Below are 22085 nucleotides of genomic sequence, written 5' to 3' on the forward strand. Positions count from 1 at the left end.
GAGGCTTCTTCCAGGATGCATCTGCTACGTTCTAGGATGGAGGTGGGGGAAAAGGAGGCTCCAGAAGTGGTTTAAGCCTCCCGGAACATTGGGCAATTGGTGATCACCGTTGTTCTTCAGTCTCTCCTTGCATTACAATCTATGCTGCTATGCTGGATAAAGTTAGAAAACAAGTCTTCCCAGAGATAAACAGAAACAGTTTGGTTCTAACTCATATAGGAAAATTATATTGTTTCTATTATATAGCAGTCAAGATATTGGGAGAGGGGGAAGCAGTATAGATCAGTGAGACTGGCTTGTTCCAATACTCTAACACAAACAAACTGCAACAAAAGCAAAAATGTATGTATTCAGAAAGAAAGATGGCAAGGGGGTACATATGGTCCAGTGCTTAAGAGCATAAACTTTAGATCTGAAAATCCTGAATTTTAATTCCTCCTCTACTACTTACAAGCAGTGTGACTATGGAAAAGTTGCTTAACCCACCTAAAGTTAGTTAACCAAATTTCCTACATTTGGGGGAAGTTTGGGTCAACTACCTAAAGCAGTGGACCCAGAGCAACTCCCCTCAAAGGTTGTCCAAGTAAAAAGACACAGAGCTGAAAATCAATTTTGACAGAGGACCAGAGTACTGAGCTAACTCATGGATAACTGACGTTTTCCAGATAGCTCACTGGGGAATTTTCAGAGTTTCCAGAAAGCATATATGCTCCAGTGCATTACAGATAAAATCTGTATGATTATCAACTCTATGAGCTTTATAATCCCCTGGTGTAAAATTATGGGATGGCCCAGGATGGTCTGCAAGTACTTTCATCTCTGAGCTTCAAGGATCAAAGGAAGATGTTGGGGTCTCATATGTGAAGTCATGGGCAATGCTTTTCTACCAACTGAAAAGAGAATCAGCCTGGGCACAGTGGCTCATGTCTGTAATCCCAGCAGTTTGAGAGGCTGAGGCAGGCAGATCATTTGAGTCCCAGAGTTCAAGACCAGCCTGGCCAACATGGCGAAACCCTGTCTCTACAAAAAACATAAAAATTATCCAGTGTGGTGGCGTGCACCTGTGTTCCCAGCTACTCAGGAGGCTGAGGTGGGAGAATCGCTGGAGCTCAGGAGGCAGAGGTTGCAGTAAGCCAAGATCGAGCCACTGAACTTCAGCCTGGGTGACACAGCAAGACCCTGTCTCTAAAAATAAATAAATAAAACAAAAAGAGAATGTTTTCCAGGGTGGATGAAGGGGAAAAAGTAATTTAGAGGGAAAACCCTGCATATTATAACTATTTACATTTTATTGCTGATTTGATGGACAAAATGCCATTTTGGGATGAAGAGGAAGCAGAGATGTGATGTGTTACAGAAGAAGAACCCTTGAGCTTGGGGAATGTTGGTAAAGTTCACAATATGCCTTGAGTGCAGGGCTTCTATAGGATTAATAAATGCCTGTTTGAAAATGTTCTCAATGAATAAAGAGATAAGATCCCCCCGCCTCCTCATTTTCTCTCTCTCTCACTTATTTCCTGATCCCAATCTAGTGTTTACCCCTCCTTTTGCGAGCAGTGGAGTTCTGCCAGTAGGAACACTGCTAACTGAGGGCCTTTAGAAAAGCTAGAGCCATTCTTCTGGCCTTCATTCCTTGCCAGAATCCTTCTACTCTTGTTTCCATAAGGCACTCTTGTCTCATCCTATTACTTCCACTACTTTTAGAATGATATCACCTCAGTGAGGTAACATCTTTTCTCTCCTTACAAAAGAAAACAGACCTAGTTTTCTTAACCTTTCAGTAGAAGCAAATTCCCCAAATCCCTCTGTCATTCTGGTTGCCTTCTGCTGTGCTTTCTCTAGTTCCAAAATATCCTATTTATAGAAAGAAACCCAGAATGAGCTCAGGACTCAGAATATGACCTAACCAATCCTCTTTACATGACTAGAATAATTTTCCCTGACTTTTCCATTTTGCAATGTGCCCAATATATTCCAAATGGATTCTCTTTTCTTTCACTCCAATAGGTACCAAACGATAAATGTTCAAACTATAGCCAATGTTATTCATAATAAGAGGTTGATGTCCACTGTGCTTAAGAACTTTCTAGAATTAATGGGTTCAGGAGCAAATTAGAGTTTGTGGTATGTGTAACATTAGAGTTAAAGGAACAGGTCTTTTCCTTGAATTACTTTTTTGTTATATAGCATTCACTTCAGTTACTAAAGAGATCAGCTAGTTTTCAGTGAAGCCATGATGCAAATGAAACCATAAGCTGGGGCAGCAAGCTTTAGTATTTTGCTGTGCAAAATGTGGCACAACCTCATTTCACCTGGGAATTTGTTGAAAATGCCAAATGTTGATGCTGACCCCAAACTTAGAAACTGCTTTCTAAAGAGTTGCCCAGGAGATTCATGTGCACATTAAATTATAAGAAGCACAGTTTAGCATCTGTGAAAGTTTCCTTCCAGATGTTCTAGGCAGATTAGATGTCAAGCATACTTGGTAGGCCCTATCATGATATAAACTTGGCTCCTTTTACTAGTTTTCATTTGCCTTTCCATGATCCTAAGTTTTGTGACTCCTTGGAGTTTTTATATCTCATTTATCCAATTCCTAATATGAACTTACATTTAGTTAAGTATATCTAGCAAGTCCTGACCTGACATGCTCTTGAACCATCTTAATCTCCTGTTAACTTTTCATATTAACAACGTCACTTCTCTCTTACTTGCTACCCATACTTCCTCTTATTCATCTCTTTTCTGTAAGACAGTTTAGGAAGAGTTATTCAGTTCTTCCTCAGTATTCCATGTGGTCTTGCTTCAGCCTCATTATAGGGTTGTCTGGTTTTCTGAAATTGAGTTAAGTCACGTCCAGATCTTCTGTCTCATGCTTGCTTGTCAGGCTCAGAAATGCACAGAGGTTATTGCAAACTAAATCATGACTTTCCCAAGGCTTTCTCTTGCTTGCTTCTTTTTGAAGTTGTGATTGTTTCCTTTATAACTAAACTAGGTTTTGTAGATAGAATATTCTTTGAGTTCTTTTTAAATATGAGCTCAACACCAGGTTCTTGGCAATCATTGCCCATTCTTGCTTTCAGAAGGCTTTCCAAATTGTGTGTCGTGATTCTTTGCCTCTCCCTCTATTACCTGTGGAGAACCATTAGAGATCAGAAAGTGACTAAGAGAGCCAATCTTTCTTCCTACCTGGTCAGAAGCATTTCTTATATCATAAACAGAAGGCTTCTGCTACCTGTTTTTTGTTCTTTAGCCTCTAAGATAGCAATTATGTCACCATCAAGAGCTTCTCTGTGACTACTCTTCTGCATTGATTATAACAAGTGATCTTGAGGTAATGAATGGGAAGGCACTGTTGACCTCTCAGCTATTATTAACCAAGCACTCTTTAACTTCTGACATACTTTAGGTAGAGAATTGTTAACATGTGGATCACCAGTCCCATCAGAGTCCCTGGCACAGAATAAGTACTGAAGAGGAAGGAGAAGTAAGAGTAGGAAGGAAGGATGGAAATAATCTATCCAACACCAGGTGAGATGGAGAGCCTGGAAATTAACTACAACCAAATAGATTTGGAAAGACTAGTTGGGAGAAGAGAATGGAAGTACGATCTCATCTTTGTCTTCCTTGATATGTAGTAAGGAATACACAAACCATCTTATTAAAAGTGACTTATGAATTTCCTTTTAGAAATAGATAGTGGATTTTGTCTGAAGAGGTACTCCAATTGTTTGTTAGTTTTCTAAGAAAAAGGAGTTCTCTTTCATTTCTGACTTTGTAGACTCCTGCTCTGTTACTCATCTCTCACCAATTCTAAGACTTTACACATCTACTTAGTGAAACTTTTGTACCTCCTAATATTGATGAGCCTCATATTAATTTTTAAACCTATCTTCATAAAGATGTTGGCAATGAACAAGCTTTATAACTGTGGCATAGGTAGAAAACTGTGAATATTGAACAGCTCATCTATAAGGAGTGCAATACCCATATTTTGAAAGCAAAAATTCTTCCTTCTGGGTTGTATTAATACATTTTGCTTTAAGTTTGGTTATGTTACGTAGTGATCCTTAAGGGACAAGATTTGTTCACTATTCATTACTAAATATAAATGGGGTCAAATGAGCCTACAGAAGTGTGACATCCATATCACAGCTGATTGGGATTGTATAAAAAAATAAGATCACCTCAGGAATAAGTGCTACTGTGATTAAAATTGTGGCAGATACAGTGCTTGGCATCTATCTTAACAAATGAAATGATTGCAACTTTTACTTACATTAGACATTGAATTTCTGCAGATGGAAAAAAATTATATAAGTGAATGGACGGAGATAAAAGGTTTGAGGCTTGATAGTGCACCAAGAGAAGATAATTGTCTATCAGATCACTGAGAAATCCAGAGTGAGAATAGGTATATATAGATATATGGCAAACACCATATCTTCACCACTCTCCCTAGCTCCCTATATCAACCCTTATTATTTAACAACTCTTGTCCATCATTTTGGTCCCTGAGTTGGAGGTTTTAGTAATGGTTCCAAGTAATAAGAGCAATGATCAAATATATTTCTTGGGAATTTTCTTCAGAACAATCATATGTCTAAATAATTTCAAACTAATCAGTCATTCATGTTCTGAATTCTCAGGTACCTATACCAACAATTCATGGAATCCCACTACAAGATATAATTTTCAGAATACAGATCCATCACAGGAGTAGCTGATAGTTTCTATACAGACCACAAACTGTTGACAAAAGAGTCAGAAAAATATATCACATTGATGGCAATGGGGAATAATATGTTCATATACAGTGGTCATCTTATGTCTTTTCAAGATTGCAGATCTGTGCTAGTCATTGAATTTGTCAGTAGGCAAGGAAGTTATTAACAGCATTATGGATTCCATTCTCAGAAAACCAGTTTTGTCCACAAAGCCTGTACCCCAAGACCTCTGAGAATGGTATGTACCAGCTGTCCCAGTCTTAGGGCAGCATCTGCTGGCTAATTCATGGATGGACAAAAAATGGCAGTTTGTGGGCAATTTGAGCAGTCCTTTCAGTTGGTGAGAACTGTTGTGTTGATGACTGTGAGGATGTCTGAAATCTTTCATGGTGACCCATCTCAGGTCTCCAGAAGCCTGGCAAATCTAGAACTATTCCTAATGAGAACCAGGAAGCCTTTGTATACAGATACTTTATCTGGAACCTAAGATAAGCTGGGTTAGATCTTGGAAACATTTCTAGAGAAGGATGAACTCAACACTGGACATACTGCTAATAATAATAACCCAGTACCAATGGGGGCTGCAATGAACAGAGGTCCATGCACATAATTGGGAAGTAAAACTTATTTTCCATAAGGAAGGCATTTCTGGGATGGGAGGGGGAGAACCTTGAAGCAGCCACTGAATGCTAATGTTCTGTTGCTTCTAATCATCCTATCGTGTAAGTAAGATGTTTACACATAAGCAAGCAAGAATGATATTCAAATAAAGCACTTTGGATTGGAATAAAGAAACTGGAAATTGGAAAGGGCTGGGTGGTCTGAAACTTAAGAGCTATCCACCATCTTCTGCAGCATCGCTGTGCCTCATCCCTGCAGTCAATAGCGCCACAGCCAGGGCCTGTGACGCCGTTGGTGGGCTCCCCTTGGTGGGAAATCAGATCGAGTAAAATCAGGGTGTCAGTGCCAAAACGACGAAACCTGAAATGCGTCTAGGGACTTCCCAGGGCACTAGCGCTCCTCAGAGCGACAGGCATCTCCATAACAACTGGTCTACATTCTTCCCCGGTTCCTCTGCTCGGCTGTGCTAGCAATGGCTGAGGATAGGCAAAGGGCAGCTTCAGTGGAAAGATACCTTGCGTTAGCGCCTCCCTGGGCTGGGGGACGTTGCCAAAGCTAGACTTATTGCCTATTTCCCGAGATTTCCGGAGTCGTCCCCACGTCTCCAGCGGAAAGCGGCGCCCCTCCCCCATCCCCTCCCGCCTCCCCCTCTATTTGACACTCCAAGGGGGTGGTTTGTTTCATTGTGCTTTTTTTCCTTTTCTCAAAGTTCATCCTTTCGCCTCCAAGTTACTTTCCGCCAACACGTGACCTCTCCGCTTCCCAGCCTGCGCAGCCACTGGTGGTGAAGCGCGGGCGCTAACCGCGTGGCTTCCTGGGAGAGCCCCCTCCGAGGCTCGCCACCCCAGCCCCGGCTCCCGCCGCGCTCACCCCGGCACCCCGGCACCCGGGCGGCGGGGCAGCCCCAGCAGGATAAGGAACCGACTCCGGGGAAGCAGCACCGAGCAGCCGCTGAGCGCCCAACCTGCCGCCTCCCCTTCTCTCCCTGCCTTGGCCGGCGGCTCCGCTCTCCGCGTCTCGCCTTCCGACCTAGCTGCGCACCGGGGCTGTTAACTCACATTTGGGAAGCCATAACCCATTAAAGCAAACGCAGTCATAACTTCCTTCAACTCAGCCGCTCGAGAGCTCGGCTTACACAGGTTTCTGTGGGCAACTAGTGGCTCGCCTTGGTGCCTCTCGCCTAGTCATCAGTACCTAAGAGGAAAAGGGAAAGTTGTTGGGCTGATGAGCGCTTCGACGCATGCAGATGTTCCCAAGGACAAGTCACTTACTCGCCCCCCTCCCCCCAGTCCCCATTTGATCATCACTCACGACCTCATCGGCTGGAGACCCTTAGTCATGATGGGGGAGGGGGAGGGGCATGAACTTTTCTAAGAAGTTTCCTTTTTTTACCCAGGGAGTCACAGTGCGTCGGTCACGTAAACAGCAAGGTTAGTCGTCGCCGTTACCGCCCCCCACCCCCTCCCTTCTGCGCTTTTCTGGTATTATTATTAAAGCGGTAGTCCGCTGGCGCTGATAAGCAACAAGTTCCCCAGCGGTCTTCCCGCCCTAGCCTGACAAGGCGAAGGTTTTCTTACCTGGCGACAGGGAAATCTCCTGAGCCGAATTCAGCTTCGCCGGAGCCCCAGGTGTGACCTGGGTAGTGGGCAAGGGAGCGGTGTGCAGGCTGGGTTTTTGTTTTTGTTTTGTTTTGTTTGTAGGGGTACCCTGAAACTCCTCACTTTCTCTGGGAACTTTCTGTGCCAGGACCCAGTGACGGGCGGTTAGAAGTCAGCCCTAGGAAACACCTGCTACATACATAGCAGGGCAGTTGGACAATCATTGGTAACCTCGCTCATTCATTAGAATCACGTAAGAACTCAAAAGGAAACGTGTCTCTCGGAGTGAGGGCGTTTGCGTAAATCTATAGGTTTTTCGACATCGATGCCAGTTGCTTTGTCTTCTGTAGTCGCCAAGGTGGTTGAGAGTTTAAGCTTGCGGATATTGCAAAGGGTTATTAGATTCATAAGTCACACCAAGTGGTGGGCGATCCACTGAGCAAAGCCGAACTTCTCACATGATGACTTCAAACAAGACACATTACCTTCCAGCATCTGTTGGGGAGACGAGATTTTAAGACACTTGAGTCTCCAGGACAGCAAAGGCACAATGGTGAGTAGCAATAAACCCTGCATTATAATTGAAAAATCTTGACATGTTGCTTAACAACGGGCATATCACGGCTCTTCCTAGCACTTCACACACCAAAGAACAGCAGCTACTCAGGCCAGGGGAATCGGGTTTTTACACAGTGCAACTTTAATTGGAATCATTTGAGATTTAACACAGCTATGTGGAGCTGCGTGGAACAAACTTGGAGCTGGGAGGGGGGGATGTTATATTGGCTGTTCAAGGCTGATGCTTGTCTCCCAGCCGTCTTGCATTCCATTCTTTTTCTTTATGTGTATGGTGTATGATCATATTCTATGATTTATATGTGGGCATGTAATTGACATTTGCAAGGGGGTTAATTTCCATCTAAAAACAATAATGCCGTTAGAGGTTGGGGTTAGGGGGTGGAGTGGGGATAAGGGTGGGGTAGAGACTGGGAGTTTAGGTGTAGATGGGGGTTGGGGTTGGGGGAGAGAAATAAGTCAGAAGTGCATATCACTGGTAATGAAATGGGTAATCCTCCCGTAGAAGAAAAGGTTCTCATCAACATGTGATCAACTATTAACCGGATGGCTTTGGCAAAGCCATCCGCACGTGACAAAACGTAAGGAAGTGGAAGAAACCGTCTAGAGCAATATCAAGTATCACTTAATTAGAGATTTTAAAGCCTTTTCCTCCTGCTGTGCCGGGTGTGTAATCCGGGCGATCGGAGTCCATTCAGCACCTTGGACAGAGCCAACGGATTTGTCCGAGGTGGCGGTACCCCCAGGTAGTCTTCTTGGCCCCGCTGTAAAGCCAACCCCGTGTCGCCCTTAAAAAGCGTCTTTTCTGAGGTTCGGCTCACACTGAGATCGGGGCTGGAGAGAGAGTCAGATTTTGGAGCGGAGCGTTTGGAAAGCGAGCCCCAGTTTGGTCCCCTCATTGAGCTCGCTGAAGTTGGCTTCCTAGCGGTGTAGGCTGGAATAGACTCTTGGCAAGCTCCGGGTTGGTATACTGGGTTAACTTTGGGAAATGCAAGTGTTTATCTCCAGGATCTAGCCACCGGGGTGGTGTAAGCCGCAAAGAAGGTAAGCACCGGGGCGGGGACCCCCTGCATCCCCAATTCTTGAGCTATTTTGATACTCTGTCTTCCGGAGAGGACGCGTGGTGGAGGGGAGGAGGTAGAGGGGGAGCATGAGAGGGGGTTGTTTCTTGGTATTTGCTCAGTTTGAATTGCCCTAGGTGAGAACCCTGGGGCAAAGCGAGAAGGAAAAAAAAAAAAAAAAGAAACTCAGTCTTCCTGCGGATATAATGAGTTTAGTTAACTTGGACCTGCAAATGTCTGATTCAAATGTAAGATTTATCTCTCTTTTTCTCCCCTTCACCTCCCTCTTTTCCGTTCTCTTTGCTGGTGTGTGTGCGTGCGCGTGTGTGTGTGTACAGTAGATTCATTACTAATTATGAAGCTTTTGCACAACATTCGATTTCCTAAGATTTGACTTTGTAGCATTTAGAATTAGGCGGTGGAGGTGGTGTGCGGTGGGGAAACAGGAGGTGGAGGTTGGGAAGAGGGAAGGAGGTAAAGCTAAACCTCCAACACAAAAATGAATCAAGGTAATTTCAGCTCTTCTAGTGAGAAGGATTCATTCTCTCTGTATCCCTCCCTCCCTCTCTTTCCCCCTCCCTCCCTCCTTCCCGCCCCCCTTCTTCCACCCCGCCCCCTCCTCCAGCCTCCATCCCTCCCTCATTCTATCTCTTCCTCTCCGTCGCCCTCGCTCCTCGCTGGATGTTTCTTTCTCTCTCTCTCTCTCTCTCTCTGTGTGTGTGTGTGTGTGTGTGTGTGTGTTTTCTTTTTTTTTTTTTCCTTCTGTCCTCCCTTCCCGCGAGTTTCGGGCGCTGGCTTAGAGGGCTCCCGCTTTCTCAAGGGAAGGGGAGCTGCCGAGACCGCGCTCCGCTCCCCAGCCGGGCCGGATGCCTCACTGAGCCCAGGTCCGAGTCAGTCGGGGTAACTCAGGGAAAGGGGGGCCTCCGCCTGGGAGTAGAAGGTCCTTTCCGGACCGAAGAGCCAGGGAGCGGGCCGGGCGAGGGGGCCTGGGCGGCTAGAGTCGGTGGAGAAGAACATTCGTAGCTCCGTGCGGCGGCTGGACAGAGCCACCAATCAGCTGGTCGCGTAGACCGCCCTGCCAGGGCGAGGTTGCGTCCAGAGGCATCGGTGGAGGGTGGCTGGCTAGTCGCTGAGCCACCGCCGCCACCCGGGTGGGCCTGGCGACTGGCGTGGGGTGGAGGTGGGGGGCTTGGCGGGTGAGATGGAAGCGGCGCGGAGCCGCCCAGCCAGTGTTCTACCTCTCCCGCCCCCGCCTGCACCCCCGAGGGACCGCGAACTGCCGGAACGCGCGGCTGCGTTGTCCTCTTGCCACTCTTCGGGAAGCTCAGGGACTTAGGCGCCCCTGGGCGGGGGCCACCAGCCTCTCCACAATTCCTATAACCCTCACCCCCACCCCCTTCTCAGGCCTTTTGTTCCGGCCACAGAGCCGTGCCCGGTGGCAGTTTTCGCCCCAGGGCTTGGTGGTTCTGGACTCCTCCCCGGATCAGCTCTTCTTAATTAAAAGGCAAGGGCTTGGGGTAGGGGTGAGGGGAACGTAGGAAAAACCTATTTCCGAAACTCAAGACTCGGCTGTTTTAACGAACGAAAGAAAGAATCCCAACTCTGCGCAGGTGGATTCATAGGCGACGCGAGGATATTGTGGAAATTTAGAAGGAAAAAATAAAAAACAGGCGCTAGGATCAGATGACGGTGATAGGCTGCTCGGCACACAAAGGGAGCGTAGGGCAGGGTTTACGGAGCAAGCCTGCAGCGAATGGGGCACAGATTGTTCCGAGATCCAGTCGTTTTCTCAGTCAGATCTACGCGAAGGGAGGGGAGGGGAGGGGCGGGCCAAGGAGCGTGGCGGGAGGGGCTGGGCTTGGGGGCGGGGGGATTTCTGATCAGTCTGATGCAATTCCAAGCGTGCTGCAAAGGAACTCCAAGGCGCCCGCATCACCATCGCCACCCACCCTTCCCAGATGGTGCTGTTTTAAATACGGATCTGCAGGGCTGAACGCAGAACTGGGAGATTTATTGCAAAATCCCGGGAAGGGAGGGGGGGTTCGCGGAACGGGGAATGGAGGAGCAGAATTTAAAGGTGCAACGCTTGCTTTTCCCAATCAGGCGGCAACCGGCCGGAATTATTATTTTTTTCTTTCTGTCTGCTTGTCTCTGGATTCTAATTCACCAAGAAAGAGGTGTAAATATTGTGACATTTTGAGGCAGCTTGATGGATGGGAAAGAAATCATCTGTCACTCTAAATTGCAGAGTTCCCTCTCCCCGCGCCATCCCTTGCTAGAGAATACTCGCTGCTGCCTAATACAGTTGCTAGGGCTTCAAATGAATGCATCGTTAAGGGAATATTATCCTTTTAGTTGACTTGCCAATTTAGCTGACAATTGAACTGAGAAAATTGTAGATTTCGTGTCCCTGGGAGGAAAAATGCTTAACAGTCTAAGTCTTGTAACCTTGAGATCTTTAACAACTTAAATAAACCTCAAAAGTGTCACGTCATCCTCTACACACACACACACACACACACACACACACAGACTCGACTTGTAAGATGACATGGTTTCACCTAAAGTGTTGTGGAAATGAATATCACTTTAAGAATGCTGCACCTGATATTCACTGTTTATGTGTATTTACCAAGAGCTCTTCAGCATGAAGGCAAGACATTCCAATTGTCCTGCTTGGAATCAGTCAGAAGACTAGAAGGTGACAGAGAGAAGGGAAGAAAGAGGAAAGAGAGAATTTTAACCTAGCTGCTATTAAATCAACAGTAACCTAGCCTACTTTTATACCCCCTGGTCTTGCATATTAATATTTCTGTATGTGAGATTTTAGCTTGGTCTAGCTCCCCCAATGGAGTATACCAGTATTGATTCAGATGAGAATATATGCATCCTGCCAGTAGCTTTTTCAGTGTCATTGATAGTAAGACCTACAACACAGCAATTTTTGGAGGATTGAAGAGAATGTCCATAAGGGCTTTGCAAACTGGGAAGCAGGCACTCCAAAAATAGGAGGTATCATTATGACGTTCTCTTTGCATATAGCATTTTCATTTGATTGAACCAGAGTACTAGTTATTTTAAAACATAATCTAATGTATATGCTCAAGGTAGTAAGTGGGGATTTTAAAAGCAAGTGATTAGTTGGCTTATAAAATATTATTTTTCAATTGTCTATTGTACATTGGAAAGAAGGCTTTTAAATATCTAAAATCAACATACATAAGCTTCCCGTTTCATTTGCCAGTCTCTTTCCCCATCAAATCTCTGATCTAAATTCTTAATAAGAAGAGAAGCTGGTGAATTTAGTTTCTTTCCTTTTCCTGGCCTGTCCTCTAGGGGAAGCTTTAGTAAGAAACAACATTCCAAAATCAGGCAGTGAGAGAAAGAAGGCAAGGGACTGGATGACCACGAAATAGATAATCAGCCAACAAACAGAAATAAGGGAAAACCAGCATTAAAGCATGATTTACAAAGGGTTTTTATTTTTTAATTCTGTGATTTTTGGGACCAGACTCAAACTTGCTCAAGTAACATTCACTTGATCATATTGCTTACAATCTGTCAGTTAAAATGATGTCTAACTGAGCATATTTTTTATTAAATATACTTCTATCAAAGGCCAGTAAAGCTACTCTTTGATTTTAATTAAGACAAACTAGTCTAACCATTTAAATAACTCTAATGAATATGAACTGATATCATCAGATTTAAAAGCTCTGCTGAAAACTAAATTTGTTCTGAAAAGCACTGACTTGCCAGAAAAATATCTATTTTTGCAGCTTTCTTTTCACTCTATGGATAATTTAATGAGTTGCTTATTTTAATTTTACAACTGCTACCTCAGAAGTATCTCAAATTATCTTTCTTTGGCTGGTGTCTTTCTCTGCTGATCTGCTACTGCTCTGTGTGTGTGTGTGTGTGTGTGTGTGTGTGTATGGGCGTGTGTGTCTCTGTGTGTGTTTTCTAGTGGGAATTTAACAAGCAGTGAGTCTCTTAAATTTACATGCCATAATCTATGTCAAGAACATTGCGTAGTACTTAGCAATAAAAATAAACATTAGCATCTAGTGAAAGCTTACCATCATTGAGTGCTATGGAAATAGAGGTCTTAAAGCAAGAAAGATTAAATTTTTCAACAACAAAAATATTTCTCCCCTTTTTGGCTTAAAGGTGATTATAGTTTCAAAAATATGACATCTTTCCTCTTTTACTTTGGAATGTAGAGCTGCTGCTTTAACAAGTGTCTTTTGAGAAAGATACACGTGTTTCATAAAGATTAATACCCCTGAAACACTATGGTGCAGAGATGGAAGGATGAATTCTTTATCCCTGCCTCTAATCTCATTTGGTAATTTTTAGAGTGTTCATTCTGAGTTTTTAAAATTCTGCTGGATATTTTTTTCTTCTTTCTTTCCAACATTATAAAATAGTCCTAGAAGATATTTTTCTGCGGCAGTGCAGACTTTATTTGTATTTCCTAGTAATAACACTTTAGATTCATATAGTACTTTGACAGCTCTTTACAGGTTTCATTTGATTTCCTTATCAGTCATGTAAGGGAGGAATCACCAATCACCTTTTACAGATGAGAAAAGTAAGGTGCAGAATTATCTAATACTACACTACCAGTAAGATGTAAAGACTAACTCAGAATCTTTCTTCAAATTTTAAGGAAATTTGTGTTTGATCCTCTCTAGACCAGGCTGCCTTAAACTCCACTAAGGCATCAGAGGAGCTGTAGACATTATTTTCTCCTATTTTGATTTATTTAATTAAATTAAAAACATTGTCTACAAATAGTTTTCGAAATTCTCAGTCCTAATGGAAAGTTTTAACTAGCATTCCTAAGACAGTGTTTCCCTCTGCCTCAGTTAGAAACTCAAAGACAGCAGAACTCTTCCTCTAGTTGACATACCATCTAAGTCATAGTTGCTAATTCCCCAAAAAAACAAATACAGAGAATAACAAGAGCCAAAGCCAAGATGTACATTACTTTTACTTGTGAGTCATAGAATCTGGGGTCTGGAAAGGTTCTCAGAAGTCACTTAGCCCAGCCCATATCTGATACATGAATTCATGCTGGCTTGTTTTCTTTTGACCCTCTGGAATTTCATCCCAGTCTTGAACGCTGGGTACCTGTTTATCTTGGTAGATGTTCTGATACTTATGTGGATCATGAGCTTGGCTGACCATTTCCCGTTTTGCCCAAAAGGTATACTTTCTATAGAGACTCCAGCATTCATAATTTTATTTTGTAAGTATTAATTTGCAACACATTATTTGCCATTATGTGCTAGGAACTGCATTACAATCTGGAGATTCAAGAATAAATAAGACCAAATGATCCCTATCTTGGTGGATCTTGCGGCCTAGAGACAAAGACTGGTCTCTTTATTTGTTCCAATCCTTAGAAGGGGACAGACTTCTAGACTCATAAGATTCCTTTTTTCAAGAGAACACAGTGAATAAGATTAAAAGCCTGAGTTTAGGTTTTACTTCCAACCACTTGTCAGTACCTAAAAACGTCAATCAGTCACTCTTGATCTCTGCTTCCTCACACATAAAACAAAAGAGACGTTCTCAGAATAACCTCCATATTCCATTTCCATCCCAAGTTTGAGTGATATAAAAGATATAGTCTATAACCATTTCTTGCAGTGTTGGGGAAAGTAAGGCTAAGTTACCCTAACTTTTGATGATTTACAATTTGGGGTACCACAAATTTTTAACTTGTTAAGAAGTATATCGTGAAAAAAATCAAAGTAATATATTCGAACCCAGAATAGAAGGAATCTTGGTGTTGAACCTGTTCATTTATGGAATGATGACTGAGAAAGTTTTAATTTAGAGAGTGATCTCAAATTTCTGTGGATTATTTTTAAAAACAGGTGGTGCAATGGAAGACCCACTATCAAATTTACTGTTTATTTTCTTTGGGCAAGCAGAAGTTCTAATTTTTCAGGTCATTTCCTTTTAAATTCAAAGATATTACATCCTGAAATGGCGTGGGTCTCATGAATAATGCATTATATACACATGATAATAGATAATTAGATGGACAAACCAAAAGAAACATGAAAGGGAGCGGGTAGCCCAAGGATTGCAGAAGGTGTGTGGGCATTTTGACATCCAGGAAATGCTATAGATCTGTCCTTAACTAACTCAGCCTGGTGGAGATAATTAAGAAAAAAAATGTGGGTGTAGGAAGACTGCAAGCCATTCCCTGGGATTGGCTAGATTGCTGCAGTAGTTCAAAAACAATTGGCACAGCCACCCACACTAGACATGATTGCCCTTTGATGAGGCAGCTATTGACTTTTATAAAGATGCCATATTTAAAATAACTTCTGATGCACTGGGGATAACAGACATCATTCTTGAATTCTATTTTAGACAAATGGCAAAATATATTACAAAATATTAATTTAAAAATAAAAAATCTTTAAAGTCTAGTTTCTAAAAACCAGCAGTTTAGTGACATGTGACCTCTGGATTTAACAATTCAGCCTGAAGCTGGGAGAAAGCTGTAGCTTGTATGGGACATTTTCATCCACTGTGGGCATTTCCGAGACCACTACAGGAAGTAAAATGTACTTTGTCAAAGTTTTTAACCTCTGAGTGAATATTAAATCCACTCCAAAATCTTCGCATCCTCGGAAAGGCGATCCAACAATTTTCCTAAACAGCAGCAGAAAATGCTCTGAGATCTTTGCTCCCAGAGTGCATGTTATAATGTTATGCTGTCTAGAAATTTCCTTGGAGCACCTTGCTCATCAGTACCAAAAGGAGTTAGAATTGATTCCTGCAGCTTTAAGGAAATATATCAACCACCTCCTGTCTCTAAGTAATAAGGTTACTACGAGGAAAAAATTCACAAATCAGGTGATTGCAGAAATGTGCCACAAACATCCAAAGCCTTTGGGATAGGGCATTGCAGGGTGAGTGAATAGAGAAAAGAAAGGGAATGTGGAGAAAATTGAGAAATAAAAAGGGAAGTCGCGATGGAGTTCTAATTATACAGGGGCTCTTGAATTGACTGTTCTCTACCTTGCATGCTCATTGTTGTTCTGGCTACTTTAGTAGGAAACAATTATTTCTTCTGCTTTCACCTTCCTCCTCTGCTAAGGACTTCTTCCTTGCCAATAACTTCCATAATCAATGTTTAAGAATTGCTCTGATGCCCAGCATGGTGGCTAATGCCTGTAATCCCAACACTTTGGGAGGCCGAGGTGAGTGGATTACTTGAGGTCAGGAGTTCCAGACTAGCCTGGCCAATATGGCAAAACCCTGTCTCTACTAAAAATACAGACAATTAGTGGTTCATGCCTGTAACCTCAGCTACTCAGGAGGCTGAGGCAGGAGAATAACTTGAACCAGGGAGGCAGAGGTTGTAGTGAGCCGAGATCATGCCATTGCACTCCAACCTGGGCTGGATATGCAAAAAAAGAAAAAAAAAAAAAAAAAGAATTGCTCGTTGTAATGACTTTTATGCCATGGACTCAACTATCTTGGCAGTCTGGTAAAGCCTATGTAAACCCTTCTCATAAAAATGTCTAAATGGGGCCAGGCGCGATGGCTCATGCCTGTAATCTCAGCACTGTGGGAGGCCAGGGCGGGTGGATCACTTGAGGTCAGGAGTTCCAGATCAGCCTGGCCAACATGGCAAAACCCTGTCTTTACCAAAAACAAAAAATTAGCTGGACGTGGTGGCATGTACCTGTAATCCCACCTACTTGGAAGGCTGAGGCACAAGAATTACTTGAACCTGGGAGATAGAGGTTGCAGTGAGCCAAGATCAGCCACTGCACTACAGCCTGGGTGACACAGTGAGACTTTGTCTCAAAAACAAAAACAAAAAAATCTAAGTGAATGAAATAAACATGTAAGATTACAAAGGAAGCCAAAGGAATTGATGTACAGTCATAAAAACATTTAAAATAACATATGTGATATAGTAAATATATATGCTTTTTAATGCATTAAATAAGGTCTAACAGCAAAAAAAAAATTATGATTTTGAAGTAATGATAAGTATCAATGTATTTTGAAGTATCTATAAAACTGACATGTAATATGAAGGTGTCTGTGATGTATACTGGTGAGAAAGCACGTAAATACTACTGTGTAGCATTTCCCACACATATTTAACAACAGAACATTTGAGAAGCACTTATTAACACAGCATAGATTCAGAAATGTTAATTTAGTCAATGTCAACATTAGCCATTGTGGTTTCCTTCCTGGCAAAAGGAAACTGGCATTGGGAGAAAATGTTTAAAATTCACATTTGCCATTAGACAAGCTGCCAAGTGAGGAAAGGACCAAATACTGAGAAGGCCAGGGCATGGTAAGCATGTTTCTATTGACTGAGCTTGCTATTACTCTAACGTTTATCTTTAGTATCACCAGCACAACCCCATTACACTAGCAATCCATAACTCCATTGAAAAAGATAAAAAGTTCAGATTCTAGTCATTAACTCAGCATTGCTTAAAATACCTGTTCTGACCTCACTAACCCAACAGATTACTGAAACTCTTCCTGTTGGTCATTACTACACCATGGGAAAGGATATGCACATTGTAATTATGTGGGATGACATTTATTCTGCGTTCATCTAGTGCTGTTATTTGTTTTGTATTTGGCATATATTACTTAACCCTCAAAGCAACTCTCAGAGATAGATGAAGAAAACTAGAGCTCAGAGAATTTAAGTAACTTGCCCAAACTGACACACAAAATCTGAAGTGGGGAAGCTAAACTTGAAACCCAAAGTTTTCTGATTCCAAAGTCCACTATAAATTTATGCCTCCCCATGTTATAGCTACCACCCAGATTTAATCTAGGTCTCCCATTATCAGATGGTTTACAGGCACATTTTCTTACAAGATCTTGACCACAACTCTTTAGATGGCCATGAATCTCACAATTCATTTCCAGGAGTGCTACTTTAGAATCATTTCGATCTTTGCTAACCGATGAGAGATTTTCAAATAGCTAATTGTCACCTATCCTTTTTGAAGCCCAGTTTTCATAATCATAAAACGGAAAAAGTGTTAAAATGTTTGGTGAGGATCATATACATTAATAATAAAATCTAACCTTGTTGAGCTCACTATGGTGAGGATTCTGCATTTCCATAGTTCATTGAATCCTCACAACAATCTTTCTAGGCAAAGATGATTATTTTTCTTTTAAAGATAAGGAAACTGAGGCATCAGTAATTAATTTACTATCTTAAATTAGCAGATCCAATAAGTGGCAAAGCTGGGTTCAAACTTAGGTCTGTCTAATGTCAACGCCCTTCTTTTAATCACTAATCTACAAATCACTGTTCACTCTTAGCTGTTATTATTATAATTATCATCACACTTAAAACACTATCAAGATACAGAATTATCCAGACATAAGTATATAGTCACTGAAGATATTAGAATCTGAAACTTTTCACCTGCATGTTCTTCCTTCCACTTTAGTTTATTAACCCAATGGATGATGTCTGACTCCTTTCTTAACTTGTTTAGGGCAGTTCCAAGTCAGTTGACTTCTGAGAGTTATTGACTAAGAAACGTTATAAATTGTTTGGATTAGGACTTAGTATGTTTAGAAGCCATTTCATAAGTTTGCCTTTTCGAGCTGTTACTGGCTATAATACTGCAGATGCTGTGATGAGGAACACCCTCTCCAAAGACACACAGTGGATGACAAACCTCCAAAGCTAACATGTTGTTTACAGATACGGAGAAGAAGAGGATGGACAAGCACAGTCTAAAACGTAATTACAAGGCTTATAGTCCCTGTTGGGGACTAAAATGTTTATTGGCTTTCCTTGTGCAATTCAATGCTCTTCCTCCAAAGGATCCACTCCAAACTTGCAACTTTCCTGAAAATAGCATTTCATTTGGGAGCATGCCAGGAATTGGTGTCTGGGTCCTTTGTGTCTTTGCACCAACTCAGAATTCTGGATACTAGCTCTAGAAACTAAGCTGGGATATATCCTGGGTAAGGGAGTCGTGTATCTACTTGGGCATCTTCCTGATATATTTACTTCATCCATCTTCCTCCTAGAAAGCAGCTCCTAGAAAGATGTGGTTTTAAATGAGGGATTGGATGCATACCGTTATGTCTTAGATAGCACACAAGTCAGTGGTCTCTGCAGAGCTGCCAAAGTCATGTAAGTAATCAAAGATGCGGAAATCCATGGAGAGCCTTCATCCCACCTCCACTCTGATTTATTCAGGGAAGGATACCATGAACACATAATGGATTTGATATGTCCCAGAGCTCTGAAAGCAGCCTAGCAGAAAGAGATGATCTTGAAGGACATTTTGATGTATGAAAAAGTCCACCTAAAGCTTTGTCAGAGATAACTAAGTAATATGATGGCTGGAAGACTATAAATCCTTACCTTGGCTCAGGAACTGTAGATCATTTGGTAAATTAAACTTGAAATTCATGCAATTATTTCCCCTAAAATCACGGGAAATAATTGCATGAATTCCAAGTTTAGTTTCCAAATGATCTACAGTTCCTGAAAGGAGTTCAAATTTAGATAGAAAAAGTACCTTACAAATGATCTAGCTCACTGATTCCCCTCATGCGTTGAAATCACCTAAATCATATCTTCTTTCTGAGATAAGGTCTGAATGTGTCACCAGATTTAGCAAACTCAGTTTGTAGCCCACTGACCTCATTTTATTGATTGGACAACTGACGTGCACAGTGTTAGATCTCTCAATTTATTCAATAAACAATTATATGGCCCTTACGGTATCTATCTGAACAATCCTGGGCTAGTGAAGTCACTTGCCCAGGTTACATGACCAGAAACTGACAGTTCAAATTAGGACCCAAGTTCTTTTGACTGCTATCTGGGCCTTAAAATAATATTATACGACAGGCCGGGCATGGTGGCTCACGCCTGTAACCCCAGCACTTTGGGAGGCCGAGGCAGGCGGATCATGAGGTCAGGAGATGGAGATCATCCTGGCTAACACGGTAACCCCGTCTCTACTAAAAATACAAAAAAATTAGCCGGGAGTGGTGGCGGGCCCCTGTAGTCCCAGCTACTCAGGAGGTTGAGGCAGGAGAATGGCGTGAACCCGGGAGGCAGAGCTTGCAGTGAGCAGAGATCACGCCACCGCACTCCAGCCTGGGCGACAGAGCAAGACTCTGTCTAAAAATAATAATAATAATAATAATAATAATAATAATAATATCATATGACAAAGATATTTCTTCTATTTCCTAATAGTCATATCAAAAGGAAACAATGGACAGTCTGTGCAAGATTTTAATTATTTTAATATTCAAAATAAAATTAAAAACAGATTAATTACTAAAACATAAGTATAACAACACTTTAATAGCATTCTACTAAGATATTATTAATTTCAAAATGGTAGGACAAAACTAATTATACTTTATACTTCTTAAATATACTGTAGTTACTTTATGACTATTGAGACACGAGCTAAAATTTGAAACTTGAAGTTTTCATTGATTCCTATATTATTACTTGTTTCAGAGTTACTTCATTTGGTTCTTTTATCTGAGATTTGACAACAGCTTTATTTGATTTTCAGTGACAAAATTCTTTTCACTCCTGGTCCTCCACCCCAAGAAAATGATGACGACTACTATATTTTCCCCAAACTGATCAAGAAATAAAAGAGGAATTCTAGCCAGGCACGGTGGCTCACGCCTGTAATCCCAGCTCTTTGGGATGCTGAGGCGGGTGGATCACCTGAGGTCAGGAGTTCGAGACCAGCCTGACCAATATGGTGAAACTCCGTCTCTACTAAAACTTAAAAAATGAGCCGGGCATGGTGGCATATGCCTGTAGTCCCAGCTACTCGGGAGGCTGAGGCAGGAGAATCGCTTGAACTCAGGAGGCGGAGGTTGCAGTGAACCAAGATCACACCATTGCACTCCAGCCTGGGCGACAGAGTGAAACTCTGTATCAAAAAAAAAAAAAAAAAAAGAGGACTTCTAAAATTATTTGTATTTATTAATATCCCTACTCTTAAAACGTTAGAAAACGTTTGCTCATTTAAAATTTTTATTTTTAAACCCTCCTTATGTTACAACGAAATACTCTTTGGAGCAATTTCTTTGTTCCTCATATAATATCCATACATATAATTCTGCTTTTGTGATTAACTTTCATTACTAAATACTCTTCTAAAATTGTGCTCTTATAAACATTGATTAACTAAAGGGTAAATCTGATGTTTTATAAATGCTTTCTAGAAACAGAGAGCAAAATCATATAAATAACGATATGAATTTCCAAAAGTACAATGATAAAAAGTAACATTAGAAAACAAAATTAATCTAAGAAATAGTCAAGAATATGTGAAACTTGTACATACTTTTGAGATAAATTGGCATCATGTAGATTAGCATGATTCTTCTTTATAGAATTCAACTTATTTTTACTCACTTTGCTCTAATTAGTTTTTATGTGCAGACAAGATGGAAGGTGATGGAAATCTGGCTTGCAAAGTAGTTCTAACATGATCTACATCCACAATCTGGTTATAATGCTATAAGAATATGTTTATTATGTGAGAATAGTAGTTCAAATCAGTATTTAGTATCAACATAAAGGGATGAACAAAGCAAAGCTAACTTCGTTGTTTATACTGGGAACTTACTTAAATTAAAAAGGCCAGTGGATGGTCATATGTTTGGCTCATTCTTTTCAAGGCCTTCAGGAAAACATGCCTATGAAATAAAAGATCCTCAATATTAAACATTTTACTGCATTTGGGAGACACATGAAATCTGGTAATAAAGGAAGTGTTGGTTTTCATTTTTCTAATTCAGCATGGAAACTGTCTTGAGGAAAACTGACTATATGGTCTTAGTCTGTGTCTCAGAAATATATTTAGTTTGAATTATGGCATCGACATCTGACTTCCAAAATTGGTTATCTAGCCATATAATATCTCACCTCCCACACACACAACCCCCCATTCCCAGGTCATGACTACTGTCCAAGCAGCAAAAAAGAAGTAATTTCCCAGAGTACATACACGGCAGTGACTACCAACCAAACAAAAAAACAATTATGGGGGTTGGAATTTAAATTCATAGCTGTACTCTCACCAATTCATTCCCCATTCCACCCCATCTCTCTGTCTTCAACTTTTATGAAACATTATATTTGTCCTATTCATCTGTATCAGCATTAGCCTTTCCTATATCCAACTAGACTTACCACTCCTTGGTCCCTCTCACTGGCTGACTAAAGTTTCAGTAGTACCTACTTACAGCAAACACTTGTAGTAGTCTCTTTTTGGTTACAAAGTCCCCGGACGATTTCTCAAGGTGATATTATGAAGAGGAAGTAAACATTCTCCTCTGCTACCCCATTTTTTTTTAGAGTGCTAAAACTTTATTCTATATCTGGCTTCATATCTTGTTGGACCAACTGGATTGATTTTACAGTCACCATAGAATATCTCCTGAACAGACAACCATGGGTCATGGGAACA

The 22085-nt window shown here is 41.6% G+C and overlaps 1 protein-coding gene across 5 annotated transcripts in view; it reads left to right on the forward strand.

Annotated features, from left to right (window-relative positions):
- Positions 1-6834: 6834 nt before the first annotated feature.
- The window catches only part of BDNF (brain derived neurotrophic factor), a 71058-nt gene continuing 55807 nt past the window's right edge, over positions 6835-22085 (forward strand). The window contains exon 1 of one of the 5 annotated variants that reach the window (XM_025358308.1): positions 6835-7499. In XM_025358308.1, the coding sequence (XP_025214093.1) occupies positions 7497-7499 (3 nt within the window). In that variant the 5' untranslated portion in view covers positions 6835-7496. Of the gene's footprint in view, positions 7500-8132; positions 8567-9331; positions 9468-22085 lie in introns of those variants that run through there. The other 4 variants (XM_025358310.1, XM_025358311.1, XM_025358313.1 and 1 more) reach the window with 4 other exon arrangements.

The sequence above is a fragment of the Theropithecus gelada genome, chromosome 14 (genome assembly GCF_003255815.1).
Source record: "Theropithecus gelada isolate Dixy chromosome 14, Tgel_1.0, whole genome shotgun sequence".
Taxonomy (NCBI): Eukaryota; Metazoa; Chordata; class Mammalia; order Primates; family Cercopithecidae; genus Theropithecus; species Theropithecus gelada.